Source organism: Penaeus monodon, chromosome 41 (genome assembly GCF_015228065.2).
Source record: "Penaeus monodon isolate SGIC_2016 chromosome 41, NSTDA_Pmon_1, whole genome shotgun sequence".
NCBI classification, from domain to species: Eukaryota; Metazoa; Arthropoda; class Malacostraca; order Decapoda; family Penaeidae; genus Penaeus; species Penaeus monodon.
Window position 1 is genome coordinate 1,975,997 of NC_051426.1, and position 12,500 is coordinate 1,988,496.

Below are 12,500 nucleotides of genomic sequence, written 5' to 3' on the forward strand. Positions count from 1 at the left end.
TTTCCCGGCACCCTCTGCAATTGCTCACTTTGCATTATCGGGGGTTTGCAACGTGCAACTTACCTTGAATTATGGGGAAGTTTTTCCCATTTATTGCCTATTATTTTTGTTATTCTTCCTTTCCATTTTCGCTTCTTTTCTCTCCATTCTTCTTCTCTCCCATTTTTATTTCCTATTATTTTCATTATTCTTCCTTCCATCTTTATTCTCTTTATTACATTCCTCCCTTCTTTATTTCTTTATTACTTTCCTACCTTCTTTACTTCCTATCATTTTTTTTATCATTATTCTTCCCTCCTACCTTTACTTCCTATTATCTCTATTATTCTATCTTCCCATCTTTATTCCCTATTACTTTTATCCTTCTTTCTTAGATCCCATTATCATTAATTATCCTTCCCTCCCATCTTTATTTCCTATCTTTATAATTCTTCCATATATCATATCACCTTCATCATTATTCCTTCGCATCTTTATCTTCAATTATCTTCATTATTATCTTTATTCTTTATTATTATTTCCATCTCTCTTCCTTCCAATTCTTATCATATCTGTCCTTCTTCCCTTCTATCTTTCTTTCCTTTCCTTGACTGTTCTCTTCCATGCCCACATCCTATTATATTTATCCTCATTCTCTTTTATCTTTATTTCCCATCACTTTTATCAATCTTTCTTTCCGACTCTATTTCCTACATTTTTTAAAAATCATTCTCCCCTTCCTTGTTCGTATCCCATCGTATTTTTTATCATTTTCTACCATTTTTATCTACATTTATCGCTACCATTCTTTCCTCTCATCTTTATATTATATCTTCTTTATCACTCTTCACTCCTATTTTTATTTTACATTCCCTCCATCATTCTTCTCTTCCATCTTTACATCCAACATTTTTTTTTAATCCTTATTATCCCCTATCCTTACTTCCTACCATCTTCAATTATTCTCCCTCCTCTCCATTCCCTCTTCCTCCCTCCCCCCCCCCTCTTTACCACGCGTCTCAAGGGCAAAAAAGACGCGAGAATCGGCGTCACTGACTATATTTACGGTGTCATGCGTCTGAAGTCTGCCGTCATGAGTAACTGCACCGATATACGTCCGCATAAATATATATGCACGTGCGTATGGGCGCGCATGTGCGTGTGGAGACGCATACGCACACACGAACGAATGTAAACAAACTGCCTCGTCTTTCTCGCGCTACATCTTCATTTGTCTCTGTCTGTTTTATTTTTATTTTTCCTTTCCTTCTCTCTATCTTTCCTTCTCCTCTCCCTCTCTCTTTGCCTCTCCTTTGTCTCATCTCTCTCTCTGTTCTCTTCTTCTCTTCAATTCCTCTTTCTTTTCTTTTCTTTTTTCTTCTCTTCTTTTCTCTCTCTCTCTTCCTTAACAAACACAAAATATGAAATGACGATGTTTCCGCTAACATCAATACCAATCAACACGATGGTGATGATGGCGATAATACCAATAATAACACAAAGTAATATATGTTATAACATTATTAACAACAACAACAACAACAACAACAACAACAACAAGCCCTTCATCAATTCGCCTCAACTCTAATATCACCCCCCCTCCCCCCCGCACCCATTCCCCCAATAATAATAAAAATGATAAATCACGTCTCTACAACAGCACCACAATACAGTATTAACACCAACACCAACAATCGCCTTAATCTACTAACCTCATCACTAGTACCCTCACCCCATGCCCTCCCCCCTCCCCCCGACGCCCCATTAACTGCGCCCGCGAGCCAGTTAGCGCGGCAAAGGACCGGCCGCGGCGCCCACGGCTGACATACCACGGCAGCCTATCTTTGCCCCTTCTGTGGGCGGACCGCGTGGGCGTGCAGGCGGGAGGAAGGCCTGTAGGGCGGAAGGGCGCCTCCCAACGCTTCTCTTGGCCTCACGCCCATCCTCTTCGCCGCCCGCGCAAAAACAGGGGCGGCCACCCACCTCCGGCGCCCAACGCACCATCGCCGGGCGCTCCGCAGCCTTCGGATAGAGTGTAAACAACCTCGGGCGGAGGTGGGCGGTGGTGGGCGGTGGTGGGCGGAGGTGGGCTCCCGTTGATCGGTCTTCGCGAGGCTATCTATTACTCTTGTCTTTAATTAATTGTTGCTCTCTCTTTTCTTCACTCTATTTATCACTCTCAATCTCTGTCCCTCTCTCTTCTTCTTCTTCTGTTCCCTCTCCTTCTCCTCCTCTTTCTCTTTCTTCATCTTCTTTATCTTCTCCAACTCCCTCTTCCTCCCCTTCTTCAACTACCACCCCATCTCCCTATATCATAACCCCCTTTCCCTTCCTCTTCCCTTTCTCCATTTCTTTCTCCTCCTCTTCCTTCTCCTCACCCTTTTCCCTCTTCTTTCTCCTCCTCCTTCCCTCTCCCTCCTCCTTTTCCTCTTCCTCTTCCTCCTCTTCTTCCCTCTCCCTCCTCCTCTTTCTCTCTCTCCTCCTCCTTCCCTCTCCCTCCTCCTCTTTCTCTTTCTCCTCCTCCTTCCCTCTCCCTCCTCCTCTTTCTCTTTCTCCTCCTCCTTCCCTCTCCTTCCTCCTCTTCCTCCTCCTCCTCCCCCCCTCCCTCTCCTCCCGCCCCTTCTGTTTACGCGCGCGTCTGTTCCGATCACAAGTCGGGACCTGTTTTGCTTCTTTACGAGTGAGAGGTTTCGCGGCGTGTCAGCAGAAGTATGAGGAAGTGAGCGGAACGAGAGCGAGTGCGTGTTGAAAATACATAGACACAGGTATAAAAAATACGCACACATATAGATACTGACACACACACTTGTACATACAAATACACAGACAGACACGTGCACACCCGCAAACACACATACATGCGCGCGCGCGCACACACACACACACACACACACACACACACACACACACACACACACACACACACACACACACACACACACACACACACACACACACACACACACACACACACACACACACACACACACACACACGCACACACACACAAAAGCACGTACGAATGTACATACACATAGATGCACACACACACATACCCTTACGCAAGTGCAGTTATATACGCACACGAGTATGTACACATAGATGCATACATACATATACTCATTCACACACAAGCAAAACTTATTTACCAAATACCATGACCATTGCCATCACGCGCTTAACCTCCATATTTTCAAGTTCTGCCTCACTCATTAAACCCAATTTTACCCCAACTACATTCGCAGCATGGCTAAAATAAGACCTGGCAGAAGCACGAGGCCCTTAATTAATATAAATCATCAATAGCGACGATTCGTATCTTGAAACATTCCTCATGACTGAAACACACGTCCGTTTTCGTCATAATTCAACCCTACTAATGATTCGCTTGTCATCGCAAGGCAATAAACCAAGAACATAGAACAAAAAACAAATAAAATGCACACGAGAAATATGGATACATTTTTTTTTTCTCTCTGTATATCGGGTTTTCCAAAAGAATTATTTAAGTAGCATCCAACTTTGGCACAGCGTCCGCATCCGACACAGATTCCTATCAATTCCCGCGACTTATTAAATGTGATTTCCAATTTGAGCTTTTGCATTTCTGTCGTAGAATTCTTACAGTAAATGTATATACATACATGCATGTATATGTATTTATGTATGCATGTATGTGTATATATATGTGTATATATATATATATATATATATATATATATATATATATATATATATATATATATATACATATACACACATACGCGCGCGCGTATGTGTGTGTGTGTGTGTGTGTGTGTGTGTGTGTGTGTGTGTGTGTGTGTGTGTGTGTGTGTGTGTGTGTGTGTGTGTGTGTGTGTGTGTGTGTGCATACATACATACACATTTATATATATATTTACATACATTTATACATAAACATATACATACATACACACACAGATATATATATATATATATATAAACAAATTCGGCTAATTATACGCATTATATAAGCATATATGCGTATGAAAGCGTGTGTCTGCATGCCTGTGTGCGCATGAGCGTGTGTAGGTACGCCCCCCCCCCCACGGGCGTCGCCGGCAGCGCCAGGTGTACCACGAGCCAAGGGGCCTCCCGGCTGCCACTCTCTTCCGCGACTTTTCTCCTCGCGGTTCCTCCTCCTCCTCCTCCGTGGCGCTCGGCCAGCTGCGGGGAATCTCTCTCTCTCTCTCTCTCTCTCTCCCTCTCTCTCTCTCTCTCTCCCTCTCTTTCTCTCCCTCTCTCTCTCTCCCTCTCTCTCTCTCCCTCTCTCTCTTTCCCTCTCTCTCTCTCACTCTCTCTCTCTCACTCTCTCTCTCACTCTCTCTCTCTCTCTCTCTCCCTTTCCCTCTCTCTCCCTCTCTCTCCCCTCCCTCTCTCTCCCTCTCCCTCTCTCTCCCTCTCCCTCTCTCTCCCTCTCCCTCTCTCTCTCTTTTCCTCTCCCTCTCTCGGTCTGTTTCATTCATTCATTCATTCAACACGTAATTTATCGCAACTAATTAATAGATCGCGCCAGATCTATCACATATTTCTATATTTAATTATGGTAATTGAAAACCTAACTCGATATCACTACAGATTAGCCGGACTGAATACGAATTTGAGATAAAAACGCGCCATTAAAGTTTCCGAAGATGACACACATGAAGTCCATAATGGCCTGTCCCAAAGATGATCATTCACCCTTAACATTAACAGCTGATAATCATAACGATAATAATAATAATAATAATAATAATAATAATAATAATAATGATGATAACAACGAACGATTATAAGCAAGTAGGACAATTAAATCACGCACTGAATCGTGTTCATTATTTAGATAAACTGATCAAAACATCACGTGACTTTCCGCCCCAAAGTATAAATAACTCTCACCGAAATAGTATCTATGACGTCATTCGCGAAAACAAAAATAGCGGGTAACTCGCATTTCTTTTCATAATGCTGAACACGTATTTCTAATGAAAATACATCTAATGCTATTACTATTTATAACAAAAGAGACCATAATTATTACTGATAATAATAATACTGAAAAAGCTATCAGTATTTATCAATAAAAATAAAATATTTCCCATGCAATAAATATCATATGTGGCGATTGCAATGATCAAAATGGTAATAACAATGGGGATTACAAACATATATTTCTACTGCAAAGCTTCATTTTGCAATGCAAGACGAAAATAAGAAACCGTCACATCTCAAAGTGTCACGTCGATGACAATTTGCATAAACATTCGACTGAGTCACGCACTTCCTGGGTGAAATAAATAAACATAAAAAAAGCTATGACACATACTAGCTAACATTCCTTTCATTACATCAAAGGTATTCCCGATCTCGCCCTTGAAGTCCCAGTTCAACTGATAAATGGTTTAGCGTTGAGCATTCTGCCATGAGCGTCCGCCGCCATGCATTCCTCCTCTGACGTCACACATACTACTGTGACGTCATTCCGGGACACCTGGTTAAGATTTCCAAAAAGTCTACGGGAATTCCGCGCGCTGTTTCACTTCATTCCGGGAAGGGAGGTCTATTTTCGAATCTTGACGCAATCGTTGCAAGAAAAAAAAAATACAAGGCGGAAAATAGAAAGAAAAATATGGATAAAGACGCACAAAGAAAGAAGGAAAATGAGAAAAAATACGTACACATCCCATAAATAGAGAAAGAAGAGAAAAGAGAGAAAAAACAATATATCCCATGCACGAAAAAAAACGGAACTTGGGAGAAAATCGAGTGAAAAAGGCAAGACAGAATACAATTTAACCTCTTATCGCACTGCAGCCAAACCGACCCCAATCTCAGGCATAAAATAAATGTATAGTTGTAGGTGCGCGCCGGCACATATATGCGTAACGACATATATGTAATACGCATGATAGCGATATTATCGTATCATTTTCCAATAATATGATAACATCGTATCATTGGAAAATTAAGTGACAGTGAAAGAACGCGGAGAAGAAGAAGAGGAAGAAAAAAGAAGAAGAAGAAGAAGAAGAAAAAGAAGAAAAAGAAGAAGAAAAAGAAGAAAAAGAAGAAGAAGAAAGTCCACACACACACGTCCATACCCATACGCACCCATTCCCAGCTTCCACGCAACCCTCACGCCACACTCACCCTGCTCGGACACGACGTAGGACACGTAGCAGGACCCATCCTTCCTGTCCTTGAAGTCGATCTCGGCCTTGCTGGGGCCCTCCACGGAGATGGCCAGGGACCCCGCGCCGGCCTCGCGAGTCCACACGTTGAACTCCGACGGCATGTTCTGCTCGCCGCGCTCCAGGCCGGGGCCGCCCGCGTGCACTCGGTGGGCGCCGCCGTCCTTCAGGGGACCCACCTGAGGGGGGGGAGACAGAGAGCGGTAAGTGGGGGGGGGGGGGGCCGATTGAAGGTGCAATTTCACTTCTTTGTCTATCTATGTTTTACGAAAAGGTATCGGTGGCTTAAAAACAAAAATGCAGAACTGAAATGAAATGAAAAACGGTCCAAACTTGAAACATATATATATATATATATATATATATATATATATATATATATATATATGTATATATATATATATATATATATATATATATGTATATATATAATAACATGTGTGTGTGTGTGTGTGTGTGTGTGTGTGTGTGTGTGTGTGTGTGTGTGTGTGTGTGTGTGTGTGTGTGTGTGTGTGTGTGTGTGTGTGTGTGCGTGTGTGTGTGAGTGTGTTTGTGTGTTTGTGTGTTTGTGTGTGAGTGCGTGAGTGAGTGAGTGAGTGAGTGTGTGTGTGTGTGTGTGTGTGTGTATGTGTGTGTACCAAACCGACTCCTATTCCTTTGTCTATATAAAATAATCAGTGCAAACCTCATATTCCTGGCTCCCGCTTATTCCTCCTCCTCCTCCTCCTCTTCCTCTCTCCCCTACACTTCTGCTAATCCCCACTCTCCTATATCCCTCGTTCCTTCCCAATCCCCATCCATCCCGTATTCCCCACACCCATGCTCCATCTTCCCCTCTGCTCCCCTCCCCCTTCTTCCCTTCTATCCCCATCCACCTTCCTATCATCTCCCCCTCCCCCTACCCCATACTCACGCTGTCCTCCCTTCCTCTCTTTTTCTCTTCCTCCCTGCCTCCCTCCTCCACCCTCCCTCCCTCCCTTCCCCCTTCTCCCTCCCTCCCTCCCTCTACCTCCTTCCTCCCTTCCCCCTTCTCCCCTCCCTCCCTTCCCCTTCTCCCTCCCTCCCTCCTCCACCCTCCCTCCCTCCCTCCTTCCTCCCTCCCTCCCTTCCCCCTTCTCCCTCCCTCCTTCCTCCCTCCCTCCTCCCTCCTTCCTCCCTCCCTCCTTCCTCCCTCCCTCCCTCCCCCCGCACATGAACCCCCTGGCACTCACGGTGAACTGGAAGGGCGAGCCGGGAATGTGCATGTCCTGGAACTTGACGGACACTGTGTGGACACCCAGCTCCTTGGGCACGAAGTTGACCCCGTAGAGGCCGTCCTCGACCTCGGACACCATGGCGTCCTCGGTGATGCCTCCGGGAGAGGTCACGGTGGCCGAGAGGTCGAAGGAGGAGATGCCCGGCAGCTTGAAGGTCAGGCGGCACTGAGAGCCAACCTCGGTAAGCGGGACGGCCTCGCGCTGCCGCTTGATGCGCTCCGTCTGCCGGTTCGAGCCCTCGCCCGTCACCTGCAGGGGGGGGGGGGGTTGAAGTCACTGATTAAGATTTCATGACAATAAAATATTGATATGTACAATAAAAAACATTGACAAAGTGACATTCGCTATTTACTAATCATTTCTGAATACGTGAAAATATGCATTTCAACGACAGACTATATTGTGAAGATTACATACGTTCCATGATCAAGGTACGCCACAGAATCAATATATAGCTCAAAACCGAACTAGACGATCGACTTCCTCGCAAATAACAACCGCAGCAACGGCAACCAACCCACCTTGACAGTGAATGGAGACCCAGGAACGTGGTTGTCAGCAAACTTGAGGTTGACGATGTAGTAACCAGGCTCAGTGGGCTTGTAGCCAATGGTAAGAGTTCCGTCCTCGTTGTCCTGTCGCGAAGATAATAGGATAACGTGATTTAAAAAGAATGATGTATTTTTTTTTTTTTACAAAAGATATGTAAGTGATGATTATTGCAAGAATACGAATAAGATGCAGAGAATAAGGGATAAAAATCAGTGGCAAGAATAAGTTCTCGGATTGATCCTTTACTAATTAAAAAGGTGATGTGGTATTGAATTCCTACCCTGTAATCACCTAGAAACACAACCAATTAGGAAATATGTGTAAACTCAGAGATGTACAGAAATAGCATTAGTCACATTTCGACAGACTAAAATACCCTTGAAAATAAAAACCAGATCACAAAGAACTCCCCACAAAAGATGAATAAATAAGATACACTAAGCAACAACAAACATACCTGAACCCCTAAAAAAACCCTAAACCCACTTTTAACTCCAACCCAGCCTCAACTGCACACTAACCCTCGAACACAAACAAAAATAAGTAACTCCACACACACAGACGCCCCTCTCACCTTGCACTGAATGTCTGCCTTGGAGGGGCCCTCGATGGAGAGCGACAGACCGCCGTAGCCAGCCTCCCTCGTGTCGATGGTGAACTGGTTCTCCTTGTGGGTCACGCCCTCCTTCAGGGCTTCGCCGGTGATCTGCAGCAGGAGGCCACTTGAGGGAAGGGCTTGAGGGGGGGGGGGTGATGGTGGTGTGGTGATTGGTGGTGGAGGTGGTGGTGGTGAAGGTGGTGGCGGTGATGGTGGTGAAGGTGGAGGTGAGGGTGGTGGCGGTGATGGAGGTGAAGGTGGTGATTGGTGGTGGCAATAGTGATGGCGATGAACGAGGTAGGGATTATGTTGATAATCAACAATTGCAGTGACAAGAGTGTGTTTATTGCTGATCTGACCTTGCACACCCTTGATCTGCCTTTGCACACCCTGACCCTGACCTTTCAAACCCATTACGTGAACCTTGCAGAGCCCCATACTGATCCGTCACACCCTACCCTGACCTCTCCCGCCCCCACCCTGACCCCTTTCGTCCCCCCACCCTGACCTCTCCCGTCTCCCCCACCCTGACCGCTCCCGCCCCGACCCCCTGACCCCTCCCGCCCTTACCTTGACCTTGGAGGCGTCACCGACTTCCTTCTCGCCGACGGTGATCTTGAAGGGCGAGTTGGCGATGTGCGTCCCCATGCGCTTCACGGACACCAGGTGCTCGCCGACCTCACGCGGGGTGAACGAGATGCCTGCGGGGACGAGGCGCGGTTACGGGGGGCGTGGCTCGAGGTGGTGGAGGTGGTTGTTGTTGTGCTGTTGTGGTGGTTGTTGTTGTTGTGTTGTTGTGGTTGTTTTTGTGTTGTGGTTGTTGTTGTTGTTGTTTGTGTTGTGGTTGTTGTACGGGTGGTAAGGGCATAGAAAACGTCCGAGGAAGGACTTTCCATTTTTATCATTTTTAAGAGATTTCAAATCAGACGCACAAACCCACAGATTACTCCAGGACCAAATATAAATCTTAAAAAAAGGAAAGAGAAAAGACAGACAAGAAAATGATACCGCAACCCACAAATTCCTCCTGGACCAATTATATATACACAAGGAAAGACAAGAGAAAATGATATCGCAACCCACCGAGATGTCCGTTGGGCAGCTTCTTGAGGAAGCACGGCTCCTCGAGGCCGGACGGCGCCTGGATCGAGGCATTGAGAGTCTTGATGTCCGTGTCTGAGATCTTGCCCGGGAAGCTGACCTCGGACTGCGAGCCCACGCTGATCTGGTTCCTCTTGCGCCCCTCGCCGGTCACCTTGACGGAGTACGGCGAGCCCTTGATGTGCTTGTCCGCGAACTTGACCGAGACCTTGTACTCGCCGGGGGAGGTGGGCAGGTACGACACGGACACGGTGCCGTCCTTGTTGTCGTGGCACGAGATCTCCGCCTTGCTCGGCCCTTCCACGGCCAGGGAGAGACCGCCTGCTTCCGGGGCCGCGGGGGGGGGGGGGGGGGGGGGGGCGGGGGGGGGTGGAGGGGGGGGGGGTAAAGAAGATGAGAAAAGGTGGCGGAGACCCCGTTAGTGACATGAAGCGCATCTGGTTTTGGTGTTGGAAGTAGAATTACTTAAAAATAAGAGAAAATGAGCTTTATTGGTTTCCCAATACCTAAAGTATAAATTAGGTAACAACTTTCCTATCAGAATTTCCTACATATACATATTTAAAAGAAAGAAAGGGTTGTTATCAGCCTGAAGTGATTTTCCAGCATATAAAGTTGTCAACTTATTAAATTCATTGATATTATTTGTACCAAGTAATGAAAACTGATCAAAATCAAAATAAATAATCCATCGCTGCATTAGTGGGTGAAGCCAGAAAGAAAAACACAATTTGTTAGTTGTAATTTTGCTTCACTCAACACACAGCAATTAAGCTTTACTTCTCTCTTTGATCTATGGGCACGTGACAACTGACATTTATGCAATTGGGTTTCCTCTTTTAGTATAAACCCTTTTCAAGATCTCTTTCTATAGTGATTTCTGTCTTTCAGTTTCTCTCCATTGTAGAAAAATTGTATTTTAATATTTGAATCTTGTAGCAATAACAGTTTTTCAATATGTGCAAATGTCTTTTGATATCTCTCCATATATTACGAGTATAAACCTTTAATGACTTCAAAATTTTTATGTATCTATTCACTGCTAAATACATAAGTAATGCCATTGATACTTAATTATACTACACACGTGAAATATTACAAATAATCTCAATAATTATTACTTCTTTGGACATGCCCATATATTTAAACAGATTAGTCTTAGTTACAGCAGACTGAAATACCTACTTCAGGTTTCAGTCTTAGCATTATTTAAAGAAAAAACATATATGATCTTTTGCCATGTAACACCACTCAAAGCTTGAAATCGTGAGCATGAAGAACAGTTAGAACAAAATTCGTAACAGACAGACGCGTAAAGAACACTGACCATGGACTTCAAGTACGATCACATAATATTGATAAAATAAACTTGACGAGTTATGAATCTTTTTTTTTTTTAATGGGGAACTAAAATAAAAATGTGTAAAAAAAAAAAATTATGATAGACCAAAAAATAATGAAATAAAAATACTAACACTTCATTGGAGGGGGGGTGAAGGGCAGGGTGGGGGGGACTAAAATACCCTGTTTCATAAGGATATATCTCGTTTAGAAATAAAGAAATAGAGGAGTAAATAAATAATGATACTGATTACACATGGCAGAGAAACGGTTATTGGCAAATCTTTTATCAAGTTTTTGTAGATGCATTCCATATGCATTACCTTTAACAAATGTTTGGAGTTAACAATTTTCTACAGTACAATTTATATTTGGATTTAGACTGATAATTCTTTTTTGACATATGGTTTTAATAATCAGAATACAGCTGGTCCTCTACATCGGAAACTCAAGACTTTCCAAATTCGATAATCCATGAGGTTTGGCTTTCTTCCATAGCAAAATATGTAGAAAATAAGATGAAATCAAAATATGCACTCACAAGATCTCAAAAATAAGCTGAAACATCAATAAGCCTTTACAGACAACAGTAAAAATAACTATTTCTGTGCTTTCCATCTGTTGTTTTTGTTTCTGAACTTATTGCATCCAACTCTGCAAGATTTAGTACATTAAATTTGACCTGACCTGCAATCCACTCTGACTAGGACTTTTGCAACCAATCATGCTGCAGGAGAAGTAGTCAGTTACAGTATGTACTGTGTACTGCATGTTTACATCATTCATGAACCTTCAGTGAGTTTTGAAATGTAATCATAGTGAATGTTGAGGACCAACTGTAATATAATTTGGAGAGGAACAGAAAGCAAAAGAAATAAAAATTGTAAAATGTGTGAAATAGTAAATAAATTCATGATCACCAATGCCACTTATATATATGCATGTAGCTATATGTATATGAATATATATATATATATATATATATATATATATATATATATATAATACATATATATAATACATATATATAATACATATATATAATACATATATATATATAATACATATATATATATATACATATATATATATATATATATATATATATATATATATATATATATATATATATATATATATATATACACACACACCTAATAATGAAACTCATACTGTATATGAGAACTTACAATCAATAATAACCATGATATGACCTATCACAAAAAACAAAAGCAAAAGTAGGGCTCCATTGGGGGAAATGAAATGAAATTGTGGAAGATGAAGTAGGGTGAGAAATAAGGGCAAAAAGGATAAAACCAAAAACCAAAAACCAAAAAACAAAAAAAGAACAGGAGAAAAGAACCATTATGGAGAAAATAAAATTTATAATAACAAACTGTGCAATGTTTTCATATGCAAACCTTCATTTACTCCTGCACGATGCTTGAAAATGAGAAGAAAACCAAATAATAATGTACA

At 42.9% G+C, this 12,500-nt stretch overlaps 1 protein-coding gene across 1 annotated transcript in view; it reads right to left on the bottom strand.

Annotated features, from left to right (window-relative positions):
* Positions 1-12,500, bottom strand: part of LOC119598253 (filamin-A-like) — a gene marked incomplete at its 3' end in the record, with an annotated part of 191,817 nt that overhangs the window by 6,427 nt on the left and 172,890 nt on the right. Inside the window, 6 exon segments of the mRNA XM_037947904.1 lie at positions 6,133-6,352; positions 7,385-7,678; positions 7,951-8,064; positions 8,556-8,687; positions 9,150-9,280; positions 9,663-10,001. Coding sequence (XP_037803832.1) covers positions 6,133-6,352; positions 7,385-7,678; positions 7,951-8,064; positions 8,556-8,687; positions 9,150-9,280; positions 9,663-10,001 — 1,230 coding nt within the window.